Genomic DNA, 18,177 nt, shown 5'->3' with positions numbered 1-18,177 from the left:
TCTCGTATAAGCTCTCTTCCGTGATTTTGTTCGGGAGAATTTAATGATTTATGCTTGAGAGATGAGAAAGAAGGAGGAGTATCTTTGCCAAATTGTCTTATGCAGAGATTTAGACAGGCACTTGAGGAGTATTTTTACCAATTGATTATAAATTTTTGTTAAACTCTAGAACTGATATTTTTTTAAATAGGTTCATCGTAATACTACTCTAACTACTCATATTTTGACTAAACAATTTATTAGGCATAATCGTCTTTCTGTTTGAGATGATATCTCTTTTTGTTTGATAATTTTATTAATATAGTAATTAGTTTTGCTTTAAAAAAAATTAATAAATTAATAAATTAATAGTGAATTTCACTATATTTTAGATAATATATATATTTTTTAATTTTAATTTATATGTCAGCATCACATTGAACACACTTGGATGCGTGGAAGAATTTCTGGCAAACGATGAAGTGTCATGTGTGAAAGCTCAAGGCAGCGGCGAGTTGATGAGGTTCGGCCTTGTAATAAATGCCTCTACCAACAGGCAACATCCTCCACAACTCCAATTAATTCACAATCATCTCAACTCTCCTTTATTTCTTCCCATCTGCATTACACTTTTCAGATTCAATCTGAGCCACCCACAATAACCAAGCAGAAGAAGAAGAAGAAAATTATTTTGCTCTTGGAGTTGAGGCTCTTTCTGCATGGGATTCTCCTAACCTAATACAATTCACTCGGTCAACACATACATTACCCGTTTCTCCATTCTCATCTATTTCTCGCCGTCTCATCCTATCATATATCAAGCTTCCCTTTCATGTTCTCTTTTACAAAAATCTAAGGCAAGCAACTCAGCAGCAATCACGTAATTATAATGGAGATAGAGGCAAGCAGACCACCAGCAGCAGCAGCAAATGGATTGAGTCCTCTAAGCGAGACTCTGTGGAGAGAAAAGGCCATTACAGAATTCGATGGGGATGTGTCGGCGAGGCTTACATGGAAGGATCTGACTGTGATGGTGACTCTTAGCAATGGAGAGACGCAAAACGTTTTGGAAGGACTCACTGGCTATGCTGAGCCCGGAACACTCACTGCTCTCATGGGGCCTTCTGGCTCCGGCAAATCCACTCTGCTCGATGCTCTCTCTAGTCGCCTTGCGGCTAATGCTTTCCTTTCTGGTTCCATTCTCCTTAATGGTCGCAAAACCAAGCTCTCCTTCGGAACTGCTGTGAGTAGCACTGCTTAATTCTTTAGCTGCCCATCTTCACAAATTATATATACTCGTATGTTTGCATGTAATCTTGAATTTCGCATCAAATAAAAGTTCTGCTATATACTTCATGCCATGACTCTTCGCTTCTCTGTTTTTTTATTGCCATAATTTTGTATGCTTTATACAAACATATAGGCGTATGTCACGCAAGATGACAACTTGATCGGCACTCTAACGGTGAGGGAAACAATCTGGTATTCAGCTCGACTACGACTCCCTGATAAGATGCCTCGCTCGGAGAAGCGGGCTTTGGTTGAGAGAACCATTATAGAGATGGGTCTTCAAGATTGTGCAGATACTGTAATTGGAAATTGGCATTTGCGTGGGATCAGCGGAGGGGAGAAAAGAAGGGTCAGTATAGCTCTTGAAATCCTAATGAGGCCTAGATTGCTCTTCCTTGATGAACCAACCAGCGGACTTGACAGGTTAACCTCACAGATCGAAGTTGCTCTGTACAATTGATTAATGAATTAATAGTGATTCTATCCAAAAACAACTGCAACATTTGTCTTTTCTTGTGTCTCATTGTACGCTGTTTTAATTATCTTATCTCGTCCTTATGGTATGGCAGTGCTTCGGCTTTCTTTGTAACTCAGACATTACGTGGCCTGTCTAGAGATGGAAGGACTGTCATTGCTTCGATTCACCAGCCTAGTAGTGAAGTTTTTGAGCTCTTTGATAGATTGTACTTGCTTTCTGGAGGCAAAACTGTTTATTTTGGTCAGGCTTCAGAGGCCTACGAGGCAAGAAATCCCTGCTTTTAAACCCCATTTTCACCTAATTCACCACACAAGAAATGAAACTTATAAGATTATTTAATTAATTGGTGTTAACAGTTCTTTGCACAAGCTGGTTTTCCCTGTCCTGCTCTGAGGAACCCATCTGATCATTTCCTGAGATGCATCAATTCTGACTTTGACAAAGTAAAGGCTACTTTGAAGGGGTCCATGAAATTGCGGGTATCACAGCTTCCCTTCCATCTAGCTTGATTAAGTTAGTGGCAATGGTTCTTATTTCTTGAACCAAAAAAATTCCTAATTCTTCTTGGTTTTCTATTTAGTTTGAGTCAAGTGATGATCCTTTGGACAAGATAACAACAGCTGAAGCCATAAGAACTCTACTTGACCACTACAGAACTTCCCAGAACTATTATGCAGCAAGACAAAAAGTTGAGGAGATATCCAAAGTTGTGAGTGGTTTTTATTGATGCTGCAGCTTTCAGTCTACTTGTGAGCTTTAGGTATTTTTCTGAGTCCAGTTTTATCCATTTATGGATATAATTTGTGTATTCTTAATTGTATGTTTCAGAAAGGAACTGTTATAGATTCAGGGGGAAGCCAGGCTAGTTTCTTGATGCAGGCCTTTACTTTAACCAGGCGTTCATTCATCAATATGTCAAGGGACTTTGGGTATTACTGGCTAAGGCTTGTGATTTACATCGTAGTCACCATCTGCATTGGAACCATCTACTTGAATGTGGGGACAGGTTACAATTCAATTCTGGTACTGTTTCTATCCTCTGCTCCCATGTGCTAACTCAAGTTTGTGGTTCTGATATGAATCTGAAAGATTGCTTTGTTAGATATTTTCATGCAATTCTTTTTAAACAATCACTTTTTTTTTGCTAAGTTTTTGTTTTATAAAAAAAATAAATTAATTATTAAATTTTTACGAAATTCTTAATTCTAAGCGTGAGGAGAAGGTAACACCTTGGAATAGTAAAGCTACATTAGTGTTGGATTTTCCCTTTTCTTAAAAAATATATTTATTCATGATCAGATATCTGGAGAAGTTGGTTCAACACTCTAATCCAAAATGCGTGTTAAAAATAGTGTGAAATTAAAGATGCATTTTTAGATTAAGAGTGTTTAATAAAAATATAAAAGTACATATAAAATTTATTTAATTTTATAAAATAATCATTTGTGAAATGAATTCTTGTATTGGATATTTCAAGGAAGCATTATTTTGACCTTTTTCTTTTTTACCTTTTATTTGGTAAATTTCCTTGAGCAGGCTAGAGGATCATGTGCCTCCTTTGTGTTTGGTTTTGTCACTTTCATGTCAATTGGCGGGTTTCCTTCTTTTGTAGAAGATATGAAAGTGAGTATTTTCTCTTCTTCTTTATGATAAAAGACTAAATACTAAAGAGCCGACACAGATATTTAAGAATTACTAAGAGAAGCAACAATTGGATTAATCTTTCTAAAACATAATTGCAGGTATTCCAAAGAGAGAGAATGAATGGTCATTATGGTGTCACTGCCTTTGTGATTAGCAACACAATCTCTGCAATGCCATTCCTGATAATGATCACCTTCATCTCTGGAACTATTTGTTACTTCATGGTCAACCTTCACCCAGGTTTCGAACATTATTTATTCTTCGTGTTGTGCCTTTATGCAAGTGTCACAGTGGTTGAGAGCTTGATGATGGCTATAGCTAGCATTGTCCCCAACTTCCTCATGGGTATCATCATCGGTGCTGGAATTCAGGTTTGTTGATGATCCAGTAATTTACTGTGTTGCAGCTCATGAAAATCTTCCTTTCTCAATGTTCAATCGGTTCATGTAATTTTCCCCACGTTTCAGGGAATATTCATGCTAGTGTCAGGGTACTTCAGGCTTCCAAATGATATACCAAAGCCTGTTTGGCGTTATCCAATGTCGTACCTTAGTTTCCATTTCTGGGCTCTACAGGTGATTAACCCATTTCTAAGCCTGCACTGCACATGCTCATGCTACTGTGTTTCATCAATTATTGAAATGGCTTATGTATTTTTCAGGGGCAATATCAGAATGATCTGAGAGGCTTATGGTTCGACAACCAGACACCAGATCTTCCCAAGATTCCTGGTGAGTACATACTGGAAAATGTATTCCAGATAGACGTGCACCGATCAAAATGGGTGGATCTCAGTGTCATCTTCAGCATGATCGTAGCATACCGCATCATCTTTTTTATAATGATCAAGATAAGTGAGGATGTCACACCTTGGATTAGAGGTTATATAGCAAGGAGAAGAATGCAGCAGAAGAATGGGACTCAAAATACAACAGTAGCTCCTGATGGTCTCACCCATTCTCCTTCTTTAAGGACTTACATCGCAAATCGTCCTACTGGAACTGGCAAAAGGTAGATCAAAGAGATGCTTTGATATGGTAGGGCTTTCTGCTCAAAGAGATGTTATTGACACTAAATTTCAAGTTATATTCCGATCTATGGAAAAAAAAAAAACAGGAAAAAAAATCATTTGTATAAAACAGAACAAGAAGGTTATGATCAAGACCTTTTATTTCTCATACATGTTCCTCGGTCAATCAGGGGAACATAAGGGATACTTAATCATTCTCCCAAAACAGAGATTGGAAATACAATCTAAATTATTCTAGTGATCATGAACTTCTTTTTGTTTTAGAACTGAAAACTCCCAAATTTTTGGAGAACCAGTAACTTCTCATTCAAATACATATTTTAATGTTATACATGAAGATACTACACAGTTAAAAGTTTCACATTTTATAGCAGCTCATTAAACTTTCGCCCTTACATTCACATTGACCTGGGAAATTTCAGTTCCAGCATTATGTTCCTAAGAAGCTATAATAGTCTTGAACACCTATCATTCATCTTTCTGCATTAAGGTGAACCTGAGATATGAGTTCAACAAGTACCAATTGCAAAAGTACCAACAATCAATGCAAGGGTATGGCTACTGGCTAGACAAGGCAACAAATTATTGAAAATCGCGTATATTTGTCAGTATGCATGTCTGGCAATGAATTGATGTAGCATCATCACAGACCTCCAGTTAATGGCTGCAAAATAATCTCACTTGGAAAGATGGATATAGAAATTGAGAATATGTAGAGATAATAAGGTAAATAAGAGAATAAGAATTGAATAAAAAAGACTGAAGAGAGCTTGCTTTTGCAACCAAGGTAATCATGAACCCTAGTCATTGGGACATGGCCTAAGTCGTATAATTTGATTCAAGTGGTAAATGTGGTGAGGAGCTTTGTTAACTTTATTTTTTGAGTAAATTATAGGTGAGGTCATTAAAAGAAAGAATAATGTTCATGATGAAAACACTTAAAATGTGATTAAAATATAGATTGAAAGAAATCACAACTAAAGAAATGAGAATTGAAGAAAGTACCTACAAATCAAGCTTCCTTTAAAAATGGAACGGACTCTTTCTGGAATTTTTGGATGGATTCAACAACTTTCATGGCAAAAGCCTCGTCCTCTGGATAATATGCAATGGGATCAGATAAAAGAGGCTGTGGAAGGCTGAGCACACCTTCAAGGGTTGCATGAAGACAATAAGCTGAGTAAGTAATGTGATATCCACCTTCTTGGACAATAAGAAGACGTCCACCGCAGTGTGCATTTGCCAGACTACGAACCATCCGCCCTATCGCTCTATATCCATCCAGCGTCAAGCATTGCCTTCCATTTGGATCAAACTAGAGCAGCAGAAATTTACCCCATAAGCAATTTATATAAACAAGTAGGTTATTGCATGGAGAGACAGCGTGAAAAGGCAGGAGGGGGAGGGGGAGGAGGAGACAAATATGTCACATCACTTTCTTACATTAGAAGTTGGCAAATTTTAGTTTAAACACAAGATAGCAATCAGTAAAAAAAGAAGAGAAACAACAGACTTAAAAAAGTCCATAATCTAAGTACAGTTACATCCGTGAATGAAAGATGTTGAATGGCTTCACTATAGCATTAAGTAAAGGGCATTAAACGTATTAAAGCCTCAAAAAAGGATTCTTGGAAGTCATACATCTAAGACAACCGGCTTAAAATCTGGCTTTATTTTCTCATATATCTATATTTCAATCAGTCATTCCCGGTGCTTCACTTCATTCAGCATCCATAACAAAATGGGGAAAGAAGAAGGAAAGTGGAAAAGGAGAAATACTCAGGCTGCTTGTTTTTAGAAAATATTTCCTTGGAAAATATTTTGTGCATTTTCTAGCACTTGGGGCATTCATAAACACTGGTAAATGAAAAATTTTTTTCTGATCAAAGGGAAAACTAAACCATTTTTAAGGAAAATAACTTTTTTAAGTCATTTCCTGGATTTTGAAAACCTTATTAACACCACCAAACTTTGTTTGTATACATAAATTTATTAACATTTTTATTTTATAACATTGCAATAAATAATGGAAAATGAGTTATTTTCTTAGAAAATATTAAAGTTATTTTCCGCGAAGAACAGAGACTAATGATCAATCTTAGGTATCTACCACATAAAAGCTGCACCTTTTTCCTATTTTGATGTCTACTGGAGCTGTTAATGTATTTCAGTGAAACATGTCATTTTCGCCTTAGCACTTCAATCTTCCTTTCAAGTTTCAACAGTTTATCCATCCCTATTTCGTGTTCAAGGAAAATAAATAATTAAGCACAGATATTTCTATACATGTATGTTTGTACTTTTTACGTATAATCAGCCATAAATAGCCAAATTTTGAAACAAATATGCATGTGATTGCACCTAACCCTTGCCTTATATCATATTCATTATATGAGAAAAAACTGAAACTAAGAATAAATGAACTTACAGCACTTGAATCTTGACCAACAACCATAACCAGCATATCAGGTTTAAACTTGTTTATTGCTGGCATAACCAATTCAGACATGGCATACTCATATCCCTTGTCACCCGTCCCATTGGGAAGAGGTATATTCAAATTATAGCCAAAACCATCTCTTTCACCAAGCTCATCAACAGATCCATTTTGTGGATGAGATGGACCCCATGAACCATGATTCATATGCAGGGACATTGTAAGTACCCTATCAGACTGATAGAACCCCTCAGCAGTTCCATTGCCATAATGAACATCTATGTCAACAACTGCAACTTTTTGGCACCCTGAATCTAAGGCCAATTGAATAGCAAGACCTGCATTGTTAAGGAAACAATATCCATCTGCTTGTGTTGGTTGAGCATGATGACCTGGAGGTCTAACTAAAGCATAAGCAAGTTTTCCATGCCCATCAAGAATATGCTTCATTGCTGATAATGTAGTACCAGCAGCAAGAAGAGAAGCATTCCATGAACCGGGACTTAAGAAAGTCCCACAACATATCATCTTCCCCCCTTCTTTGTCTGCTTTGACTAGTTCATTTATGTACTCTGCAAATTTTATTTGCATTCAGGAAAAAGAATGAGGCAGGTTATACCAATCTAAACTTATAATTAAACATATAGTTATCTTCACAGGTATTAAGAAAATGCAGTTGATTTAGTTAAAACAACAAAGCTTATATTGTGTTTTCTAATATCCTTCTACTCATATTGCTCAATCTACTAAATTAATACCGGAACTAATAAATGCATATTAAATAGGGTATAATTTAGGAAGATAATAAACAAATTATCATTTTAAAAAAGGAAAATGGCCAACAATTTGGGAAAGATGAAAAAGGAAAGTAAGTCTATCTTTCTGCGACGGAGAGAGTATATTTTTCAAAGTGAAAATCACAAGACTGTGGTGAATTGAACAAACTGATAATTCATGGGCCATAATTAACATGTCTGCTGATATTTCATGGGTTTATGGAAAAAAAATGTCTATGATTATTAAGATATATTTTGCCCTCGCTCAATCTCTATTACAGAAGACATAAAATTCCCAATCTTTATCCAGTAATTGAAAACTATTAAGCTGGAATCAAGGCTGCAACTATTGTACAAAATTGATGAAGAAATTCAATGTCGAGAACTTGCATACAGAAACAACTATAAAAAATGAAGTAAAACAAGTGATAATTAGAGGTGTACTAATAATATTACCAACCTGGGGTGTGGAAAGAAAGCAATTCGGAAAGTTGAGCTGGTCTGCCAAGATGCCAAGAAATATATGGAGAAATGGGTCCTCTCTTAAGGATGGAAACCATGTTCTTGATTCTGTTTGCATTCTCTGGGTGCATTTCTAACACATCTAAGAAACCCGGGTCCAATCCTGTATCGAACACGCCCTTCCCAGTATCGTGTTTCAGCATGCCCTCGTGCCAGAACACGTCTATGCGCTCTGTGGCCGAAGCAACAGCCATAGCAGGAAGCACAGTAGTAAGAATAGAGCAGGTAAAGATTCGGATAGCTGGTAATGCTTTACCAAAACTCTATGATTGCTGTATTTGATCGGAGCTCCGACGCTTGTAATGATTATAACGGTAGGTGCCCGGAAATTATCCTTCCGTAAATATTATTTTTTTTAATACCAAAATCTCAATTAAAATTTATTTTAAATTACTGAAATTCCTAACTACATCGAATAACAATATCCGTATTCATCTAATTTTATACATTTTAATTAATAATTTATATAAATATATTTTTATTAATAATTTTCACTTAAAAAATATAAAATTTTAATTATTATATGACAATATATTAAAATTAATAAATATGATTATAAAATAAATATTTTTATTAAATTAATTATTTATATAAATACATTAAGTAATAAGTATATATAAAATTTAATCTAAATTCGTTATGTGTATTAATTTTAAAATTTAAATTTATCTCAATTTTATTTTATTAAAAAATGGGTCGAATTTGTACCAAAAATATTATACTTGTTGCAGCCCTAATTGTTATGCTGGATTTTGGGGTTTACTGTTCCGTCAACTCGTTGGATAGGTTAGGTTGAGATCTTATCTGTATTTCCAGTCTTTCTCGCTTCCATTCCTTGGGCTTTCTGTAAGCATGTTAGAGCTTTACTTGTGATGATTTGTAATAGTTTGCAATTTATGTTAAATGTTTTAATAATATTAATTTATATTTTTTATTGTCACGGTATATTTAACAATTATTTTATATTAAATATTTTTACTCTAAATTATTATATAAATAATTAATTATTAATAATTAATATCTAATTAATTACTATTTAAACTGTTAATATATTCAACATTTTAAAACTACAAAGTTTTAATTAGATTTAAAATAATAAGTTCACAAATTAATTAATTTTAATTAAACGAATTAGTTCATAATTTTATTTTCATATGTCAATTCTCATTTATTAATTCACTCAACCAATAAAAAAACATTAAGTTGTTTTATTAAATTTTAATAAATTGATATAAAGAATTTTAAATCTAATTAATTTATTAAATAAGCTTAAAAATTAAGATGCTTATTTTATTTAGAAAACAAATATTTTTTCCATTTACGGCCTACCCAATTTCACAATTTTTTTTTAATGTTTTTTTTTTTCCAATTTTAAAAGGGAATTATATATAATCGAAAATAGGGAAACAAGAAAAACATAAAAATCAGAGACGGGAACCAGAGACTGCCAAGTCCGGCAGCAAGGGAATGGAGTAGTTGACAAATTCACCCGTTGTTAATTTCACTGGCGCCCTCTCTTATGTATCACTTTGATTTTCATTTTGAATTCAGTTGAACTTCATATTCAATTCAGTCGAATTCGAAAAAATGACGGAATTCCTGGACCTCGAAGCGCAGGACGGAGTGAGAATGTCATGGAATGTGCTCCCAGGTACCAAGCAAGAGGCCAGCAACTGTGTAGTCCCTGTCTCTGCCATTTACACTCCGATCAAGCCCTTCCCCAACACTCCCGTCCTCCCCTACGCTCCCCTCCGTTGCCGCACTTGCCGCTCCGTGCTTAACCCTTTTTCCATCGTCGATTTTGCCGCCAAGATCTGGATCTGCCCCTTCTGCTTCCAACGCAACCACTTCCCGCCTCACTACGCCTCCATTAGCGACGACAACCTCCCTGCCGAGCTCTTCCCGCAGTACACCACCATCGAGTATGAGTCTTCCGGAGACAAGAGCTCGTCCTCCTCGGTTTTCATGTTCGTGGTGGACACTTGCATCATCGAGGAAGAGATGGCCTTCCTCAAGTCTGCCTTGTCCCAGGCCATTGGCCTTCTCCCGGACAATTCCCTTGTTGGCCTCATCACTTTTGGGACCTTAGTCCACGTTCACGAGCTAGGCTTCGGCCAGACCCCCAAAACCTACGTCTTCAAGGGCGCCAAGGACGTGTCTAAGGACCAGCTTCTCGACCAGATGGGTTTTTTTCTCAAGAAGCCCAAACCCCCAACTGGCGTTATTGCAGGCGCCAGGGATGGTCTTTCTTCCGAAAGTATTTCCCGCTTCCTCTTGCCTGCTTCTGAGTGTGAATTTACTATCAATTCGGTAAGTTTGCATATGCCTCTCTCATTTGGGAAATCAAAATCTCAATTTCTCGTCTTCTATACTTGTTCTTTAATTTAACTTTTTGAAAAAAAAATGAATTTAAGGTATTGGAAGAGCTGCAGAAAGATCCTTGGACAGTTCCATCCGATCAACGGGCTACCAGGTGTACCAGTACTGCTCTCAGTGTAGCTGCCAGCTTGTTAGGGGCCTGTGTTCCTGGGTCTGGAGCTCGAATTATGGCTTTCATTGGTGGTCCATCCACAGAAGGACCTGGTGCTGTAAGTGCTTTGCTTTTCTCTACTCGGCAACAGATTATCCTATGCATTGCACATTGATTATATTCTTTTATGGAGCTTGTGACTGATGATCTGGAGGCTTGATACTGTCACTGTGTCCAAACTTGAGCGTCGTGATGCTTTGCTTGGCTATGTCATAGTATAAATTAATTGTTTTCGCTTGATGGTTTACTTCTGAACATGAGAAACTCTTTGCACTTTACTTCTCTTTCCTTATACTTCTAGGCACTTCAACTGGCATTGAACTCCGAACTGAATTTCCTGTTGAAAGAGGGAGATTGTCTTTTTTTTTTTTTTCCTTTACTTTCCCCCCTTCTCTTGTTTGTCTTTTCTTATTGATTTATAATGGTGGGAACTGAATTATTTCTGCATATTTTCTAGATCGTGTCAAAGAATCTCTCTGAACCAATTCGTTCTCATAAGGACCTGGATAAAGATACTGCTCCCTATTATCATAAAGCTGTGAAATTCTATGAAGGACTTGCAAAGCAGCTTGTGCATCAAGGCCATGTACTTGATCTTTTTGCATGTGCCCTTGACCAGGTAAATTCTACTTGTAAATCAAGGATATATGCTTACTACAGAAAATCTGGCATCTGATTGTGAATGATGAGTTAACCTAAGAGTTTCATTTAATAGTTTAGAAAATTTATAAATAATAATTTTTTGTTTTTTTTTTTCAAGCTATAAGCAAATAAAATAACCATCTGAAAGTAATTATATCTGTTGAGTGCCTTTGTAAATAAACTCTCTGGTTCCTGTTTAGTTAAATTTCTCGTTGTAGCTTGTGATTGGAACAGCAATTATAGTGTATGTGGTTTACTGTGAGGCCAATTAAGGCAACCAATACGATAGGTAAATCTCTATCTAAAGTTCCCATTATAATTAGAGATTGGGGAACTGAGTTCCTGTTATCAATTAATTAATTAATTAATTAATATTATAATTTTTAGGCTAGTTTAATAATACATGATATTACCTAGTAGTTTTTTGTCCATTCAAAAATTTAACCCCCCCCCCCCCAACCATAGGTTTTTATATATTGCAGATAGATAGGTTACAGTTCCACAGGACTAGCCAGTTGTACAGGTGGAGGATGGGGGAGGAAGAACTGGAGACTCTCTTTTTTTCCTTTTCAATTGGTGCACTGGGCGCTAATTGGATAGGGTTAAATTGTTTTTTTGTCCAGTCATGTTTAATACATTGGTCCAAGACCTTCGTTAGGTTTCACAATCAATATGCTGCTTTTAATTTGAAGTATTAAGGCTTTTAGCTCCATCTTCATACAGGAAATATTACTTGAAAATCAATTCTCTTTTGCTTGTCTCTACTTCTTCCTAGGTGGGGGTTGCTGAACTTAAAGTTGCAGTTGAAAAAACTGGTGGGCTTGTTGTGCTTGCAGAAAGTTTTGGCCATTCAGTATTTAAGGACTCACTTAAACATGTTTTCCAATCGGGTGACTATGACCTTGGACTATCATCAAAGTAAGAGTTCTTTCTATATTTTGCTTAATCTTAAATGCTCTTAACTCTCTCATCATGCATCAAAATTTCAGTTTTACTTAAAGCTTTCTTTGATTTGTGGTGTATCACCACTGGAGATTTTTCATTCAACTGTTTTTTTATTATGCTCTGTCAACTATCTTGTCTGGTACTTTTGGCATTTCTATGATTAATTTTTGTGCTATCTTCTTCTGAAATTTATTATTATAGCTAACACTTTCCTCATGCATTCTTTTAAATATATATTTGTTGTTGCGCTTGATTGCCATGTTAGAATGTTAATATTTCTCCCCTACTGTGCATATAGTGGTATATTTGAGATAAACTGCTCAAAGGATATCAAAGTTCAAGGTATAATTGGCCCTTGTGCGTCACTTGAAAAGGTATATCTATTGGGTTTTGAATCCTCTTTCCTCCTCTCTTTTCGTTCATTACTTTATTTCATCATTTACTTGTCAATGACTTTATGCAGAAAGGTCCTTTGTGCTCTGATAATGTCATCGGTCAGGGGAATACCAGTGCTTGGAAGATGTGTGGACTAGACAAAGCTACAACTTTATGTATAATATTTGAAATTGTGAAGAAGGACAGTCCAGATTCTTCTGTTCAACCCACAAGCAATCAGTATTACTTCCAATTTTTGACCTAGTATGAACTCCAATCTTATACTTTTTCATGTAGTTCTTTCCTTTTTTTCATTTTGATGGAGTTGGGAAAACATTTGGCTTATAATCGACTTTTTGTTTCAGTTATCAGCACAGCAGCGGTCAAATGAGACTCCGTGTTACAACCCTTTCTAGAAGATGGGTTGCTGGATCTGGAAGCATTCAGGCAAGCTCACCCTTCCTCTTGTATGTGTTGCATTGCTATTTACCAAGAGGTCACTTGGGGTTTCAAAAGCATTTAAAAAGGTGCTGTACTTTACATAGATGTGAAACATTCTGTTTGATGATCTGAGGAGAAACAGTATCAAGAGGAAAGAAGGCAGGAGGAACTTTAGGCATGACTTAGTTCAATAAAAAATAATAATCGTTAGTTGATAATTGTGGCTAGTGGATGTGGATGGTAACATGTGAATGTTAATTGTTTAATAAAATAATTTTGGGGTATTTGGTTCCAGTTTCGTCATGCTTCTAACTAAGAATTAGAAACTGAACCAATCATTTTGTTCTTTGATTTTAGGAACCAATTTTGAAACCAAACTTCGGTTTCAATTCCAATTTAGTTCTAAGTAATTTCCGAACAGGTCTGATTCTGGTTTCGGTTCTATTTTGATTTTAATTTCAGTTGATATCTTAGTTTTACACATAAAATTACAACATTCTTATGTTAATTTTAAAATAATAAACAATTTTAAATTTTTAACATGAAAGCAATAATACAAATAAGAGTACTAACATTAAAATAATAGTAATATTGTGATGCAAATCATAATCACAGAGAATTTAGTTCTCTTGCTTTAAAGATTTCTCAATCGTTTATTCTGGTGTTGCGTCATATTAGTATAAAAAATAGATTATATATAATTCTTAGTAAGAACTTTATATTATCTTCTCTATATTTCTTATTTATGTAGTTTCTAATTATAATATACATATATAATTAACATCTAAAAGATATAATACAATTGTATGCATGATTCAATCATATAATTAAGGAATATTATATAATTTAATGCATTTATGGCTGAAATTATTTTCAAAAGTGTGAAAAATAAAAGAGAATTTTAAATCTGTATACAACTATAATTAATGATAAATTAGATTATATATTTTTGTGCAATTTTAAATGCATATAAATATAGATGAAATTCTATTAAAAATTAGAAAATATATCTAAAATCATATGTATAAAATCAGGTTCTTTGATTAGGTGTGGTTCGTGATGGTTCCAGTTCAATTCATGATGAATAACCTGAAACGAACCAAAGCAGTATATGAGTCAATCCGGTTTTTGCAGAAACGGTTCTTGTTCAGTGTCAGTATGGTATAGTACAGTTCCTCGTGGGTTTTGAACCCCCAGGAAGCTTTCACAGCCCTAACAACAATTATTAGTTGCTGACTTTATTGGTGTCATCTTCAAGGGTCTGTTTAACATTATTGATGCTATTATTGAGAAAAGCATTAGAAGAAGTTTGTTAAGAGACATTAAAAAAAAAATTTAAAGGACATATGTTAGTTGGAAGAACTTTAAGGCAACAAAACTATTTTTTCCAACTGCCTGTTTCAATAACATCTGAAAGGTTGCTTTTCTAATTCAACCTCGGTCCACGCCGGTATAAATTCAATGTATAACTGCTTCTGTTAAATCAATTATCATTTCGTTTATTTGGACTCCAAATTCTTTTTTTTTTGTTTCCTATTTAGGCTATATTCACTTGCATTAATTTAAATTTAAGTCCAACTATTTTGAACTGATTTTAAATAATAGTTCTTTTTTTATCATTTGCAAAACAAAATGGCATTGTTGAAAATAAAAATTACAAATAATCATTTATAAGTTTCCTAAACTTGAATTTTTAAATATTTCTTTTGATAGCTTAAGAAAATAAATAAAGTCTGCACCCAGTTATGCATGTCAATGTTGTGTATGGTAACTTCAGTTTCCATAGTCATGTACTCTCATTTGTGGAGATAAAATAATAAATAATAGATAGCATCCACACATGCTTATTTGGGCTGCTAAATCCTAGTAAACTGGGGGATAAGTTAGATTATGCAAAATGGTATGAAATCTTGTTTGTATTTATTTATTTATTTTTACTGTCCACACATTGTCTTCATGCTTTTGAATCTATTTTAAAATGCTTTAGGATTTAATTGCTGGTTTTGACCAAGAAGCAGCTGCTGTAGCCATGGCACGCCTAGTCTCTTTCAAAATGGAAATTGAGGTAACTAGCGATCTTTTGTGGTTTTTTAATTGTTCAATGCTTTAACATTTTTATTGATGGCTGAAATATTTTGGATAGACTTGTCAACTTCTCTCTCTGTCTCTCACACATGTATGCATGCGTAAGCACACAATTATAACTGAACAAAGTTACATGGACAAATTTAGATTGATGATGCATGGAAGGGGTCCTTGTAAATTATGCAAGATGCTACTTGTCATGCAGGCTGAGTTTGACCCAATAAGATGGCTTGATAAATCTTTGATACATATGTGTTCACGGTTTGGAGATTACCAGAAGGACAACCCATCTTCTTTCAGCTTGTCTCCTCGGTTTTCAATATTCCCTCAGTTCATGTTTAATTTACGGCGTTCGCAATTCGTTCAGGTATATTAATATTATCTGTTAAGGGCGTCGGTATCAATTTTTTTGTAGTCCAATTGAAATCCCCTTGTGTTCTGATTGTAATAAAATTAATACAGGTCTTCAACAACAGCCCAGATGAGACAGCGTACTTCAGGATCATACTGAACAGGGAAAATGTAGCCAATTCTGTTGTAATGATACAACCTTCACTGATATCTTACTCATTTCATTCAGGGCCAGAACCAGCTCTCCTTGATGTGGCTGCCATTGCAGCTGATAGGATACTGCTTTTGGACTCTTATTTTACTGTTGTTATTTTTCATGGTGCAACTATTGCGCAATGGAGAAAAGCTGGCTACCACAATCAACCAGAACATCAGGTAATTTGTTAATTTCTGAACAAAGAGAGGGAAAGGAGAGAGAAAAACACCTTTCTCTTTGTTTTAGGTCTGATATAACAGTGTTCATTTTTAACTGTGCAATCATAGCCTCTCATGAGCATCACATGCTATTCTCTCTTTTGCTTTTTTATTGCCATGGGACAAATAAATAGGTAGCCCATGTTTGACTAGCCAAGCAGACAAATGATCCTACATCTTTTTCTCTCTCCCACTTTTTTATTTGTATATTATAATACAAGTGTTTCACATTTTTCTCCTGTTCATCTCATATGAGTTTGCTTGCTTTTCTAATTGTAATTGGAAGATTATACTAGAGTCAACAACTAGTTGGGGTCAGCTATAATCATTAGTCATCTCTATTTTAGATCAATTCCTCATTTATATTAAAAATTTATATCTTTTAGATTTAATGTTAGAAGGCATTGTCCCCTAATATGAGACAGCCATACATGTCAATGCATAATAAAATCACCTCTAACCTGCATGTGCGTACTGATTATTAATGCCCATAAAGTCTATAGAGTTGGATTTTGGGTCCATTATCTTCCTTTTTGCAGTACAATGCCTTCATCAGTGAAACTGACATAATTTGTCGCCTTAATCCTCAGGTCTAATGTGCTTTTGCTTTTGCTCTAGCAGGCATTTGCCCAGTTGTTGCAAGCACCTCGTGATGATGCAGATGTGATAATCAAGGAAAGGTTTCCGGTTCCTCGTTTAGTCATTTGTGATCAACATGGTTCACAGGTTATTTACTATCACACTTGCCTGTTTTTTGGTTAAACAATACATGAACATACAACTGTTGTAGCATAGTTTGCACACTTCTTTTTTCTTACTACTGGATGTAAGAATGACCTGACATTCACCTAAGGATGTCCCACTTGTTACTGGAAATAGGCAGGACACTAATAAATCATATATTAATTTAATAAACTATGTTAAGTTTTGTGTTTGTGTAATTTACCAAATTTTACTATATCAAAAATTAATTTATATGTATGTACGTTAAAATTTGCTGGTTAATAATGTATAGTCGAGAAAACAATAATATTAAGTAATAGATTGTGTTCAATATGGATGAAATTTTATGTAGTTATTCTAAAATCTGTAATTTTTTTGAGTTGGAGATGGATGAATTAAAGCCAGCAAGCCACTCCAGTCCTGTTACCTTAGGCTTAGCAGAAAATTTTCATCCTTATTGAGGCAGGATCAAATTGCCATCTCTAAATGGAAGTTTAGCCATGCATAATAATTTACATTATTTAGTACATAGCAACTGACCAAGATTGCCAAACTTACTTCTCTAACTTCATTAGGGGGTTTTCATAAACTCAGCTTGCAAAATCAAAATTTTGATTTTTTCAAAACATTACTTGATATACATCAAGATTGCAGATATATCCAATTCCGTGTCCTTTTGTTTATGGTAGCGGTATCTTTTTGGATCATTAACAATGTTAAATTTCACTTATATTAGTTCTCAACGACTCGTTGTGTTTGGATGAATTAATTACTTTTCCCCCCTTCTAACCCATATGATTTGCCGAGGCATATTCCTGTTGGAATGCATTGTCACTTGCCTCAATGTGTCGCTGGGTAGTGCCAACTAACTTAATACTGTTAATGCAGGCCCGTTTTCTTCTAGCAAAGTTGAACCCTTCTGCTACATACAATACTGATTCCCCTCTTCCGGGCGGAGATGTCTTGTTTACAGATGATGTAAGCTTTGAGGTCTTCTTAGATCATCTCCAGAGACTAGCAGTTCAATAAAAACATGCATTGCAATTTTGTAAACTTAATTTTGACATTTTTTGTACAGAAATTATACAATTTATTTTAGGCTTTCTTGTGATTTGGAATAATTGTTGAAAAAAATGAAATAAAATCGTGTAGTGCTTATAATTTACTTTGCGTGAAAAACGCTTATTATGGATTAGTGCTTATAGGCTTTCTTAGCAGGTTTTTGAGATGATTCTATTAGGACATTTACTGGCAATAATCGGAGTTGTAAATTTTGAATGATTCAATTATTTGATCATGTAATGTATTGTGACATAAATGAAAAGGCCAGAGGATGAAAATTCAATTTCTTTCGCGGTTTTTTTTATTTTTATTTATTTATTTATTTATTTTTTATCTCTTTTGACAATGTTCACATGATTTTTTTTTGAATTGGCTGGGGATATTATGAAGCGGCCAGCTCATGAATGTTTGGAGTGAGGGTTTTTATTCCAGGCGAGGCTCGATTGGCATATA

The 18,177-nt window shown here is 34.9% G+C and overlaps 3 protein-coding genes across 11 annotated transcripts; 2 read left to right on the top strand and 1 right to left on the bottom strand.

The window, feature by feature from the left end:
* The first annotated feature begins 548 nt into the window (after positions 1 to 548).
* Positions 549 to 4,684, top strand: LOC110612032 (ABC transporter G family member 11). Its single transcript, XM_021752708.2, has 10 exons — positions 549 to 1,222; positions 1,403 to 1,692; positions 1,839 to 2,010; positions 2,104 to 2,226; positions 2,328 to 2,456; positions 2,576 to 2,770; positions 3,284 to 3,370; positions 3,490 to 3,762; positions 3,859 to 3,966; positions 4,053 to 4,684. The coding sequence occupies exons 1-10, from the start codon at positions 869 to 871 to the stop codon at positions 4,404 to 4,406; spliced, it is 2,085 nt and encodes a 694-aa protein (XP_021608400.1). The 5' UTR covers positions 549 to 868; the 3' UTR covers positions 4,407 to 4,684.
* A 76-nt stretch (positions 4,685 to 4,760) lies between these two features.
* Positions 4,761 to 8,495, bottom strand: LOC110612114 (histone deacetylase 8). 8 transcript variants are annotated; one of them, XM_043959159.1, is made up of 5 exons: positions 8,095 to 8,495; positions 6,850 to 7,430; positions 5,622 to 5,736; positions 5,431 to 5,516; positions 4,761 to 4,901 (listed from the first exon to the last, which is right to left on the bottom strand). In XM_043959159.1, exons 1-4 carry the CDS (start codon positions 8,348 to 8,350, stop codon positions 5,434 to 5,436), a joined length of 1,035 nt encoding a protein of 344 aa, XP_043815094.1. In that variant the 5' UTR covers positions 8,351 to 8,495; the 3' UTR covers positions 4,761 to 4,901; positions 5,431 to 5,433. The 8 variants fall into 8 exon arrangements, with proteins under 8 accessions (XP_043815094.1, XP_021608951.1, XP_021609042.1 ...); XM_021753259.2 differs by having other exon boundaries at positions 4,761 to 5,085; positions 5,427 to 5,516; positions 8,095 to 8,494; XM_021753350.2 differs by having other exon boundaries at positions 5,427 to 5,516; positions 8,095 to 8,494.
* A 1,069-nt stretch (positions 8,496 to 9,564) lies between these two features.
* Positions 9,565 to 17,827, top strand: LOC110611905 (protein transport protein SEC23). Of its 2 annotated transcripts, none has more exons than XM_021752584.2 (12): positions 9,565 to 10,466; positions 10,571 to 10,744; positions 11,144 to 11,305; positions 12,104 to 12,246; positions 12,572 to 12,647; positions 12,737 to 12,912; positions 13,014 to 13,095; positions 15,077 to 15,154; positions 15,380 to 15,541; positions 15,637 to 15,900; positions 16,561 to 16,665; positions 17,551 to 17,827. In XM_021752584.2, the coding sequence occupies exons 1-12, from the start codon at positions 9,744 to 9,746 to the stop codon at positions 17,689 to 17,691; spliced, it is 2,286 nt and encodes a 761-aa protein (XP_021608276.1). In that variant the 5' UTR covers positions 9,565 to 9,743; the 3' UTR covers positions 17,692 to 17,827. The 2 variants fall into 2 exon arrangements, with proteins under 2 accessions (XP_021608276.1, XP_021608198.1); XM_021752506.2 differs by having other exon boundaries at positions 16,558 to 16,665.
* The last annotated feature ends 350 nt before the right edge of the window (positions 17,828 to 18,177 follow it).

This window comes from Manihot esculenta, chromosome 1 (assembly GCF_001659605.2).
Source record: "Manihot esculenta cultivar AM560-2 chromosome 1, M.esculenta_v8, whole genome shotgun sequence".
Classification (NCBI taxonomy): Eukaryota; Viridiplantae; Streptophyta; class Magnoliopsida; order Malpighiales; family Euphorbiaceae; genus Manihot; species Manihot esculenta.
This window is presented reverse-complemented; position numbering and strand designations above follow the sequence as displayed.

Bases quoted from the DNA above. Each gene is read 5' to 3' on its own strand.
- LOC110612032 (XM_021752708.2), top strand. From the start codon at position 869: ATGGAGATAGAGGCAAGCAGACCACCAGCAGCAGCAGCAAATGGATTG. The intron at 1,693-1,838 runs GTTAACCTCACA...ATGGTATGGCAG, and splicing joins CCAACCAGCGGACTTGACAG to TGCTTCGGCTTTCTTTGTAA. The intron at 2,771-3,283 runs GTACTGTTTCTA...TTCCTTGAGCAG, and splicing joins CAGGTTACAATTCAATTCTG to GCTAGAGGATCATGTGCCTC.
- LOC110612114 (XM_021752828.2), bottom strand. From the start codon at position 8,350: ATGGCTGTTGCTTCGGCCACAGAGCGCATAGACGTGTTCTGGCACGAG. The intron at 7,431-8,094 runs GTTGGTAATATT...TAAAATTTGCAG, and splicing joins GCTTTCTTTCCACACCCCAG to AGTACATAAATGAACTAGTC. The intron at 5,737-6,849 runs GTAAGTTCATTT...CTGCTGCTCTAG, and splicing joins TTGGTCAAGATTCAAGTGCT to TTTGATCCAAATGGAAGGCA.
- LOC110611905 (XM_021752506.2), top strand. From the start codon at position 9,744: ATGACGGAATTCCTGGACCTCGAAGCGCAGGACGGAGTGAGAATGTCA. The intron at 12,648-12,736 runs GTATATCTATTG...GACTTTATGCAG, and splicing joins CTTGTGCGTCACTTGAAAAG to AAAGGTCCTTTGTGCTCTGA. The intron at 16,666-17,550 runs GTTATTTACTAT...CTGTTAATGCAG, and splicing joins GTGATCAACATGGTTCACAG to GCCCGTTTTCTTCTAGCAAA.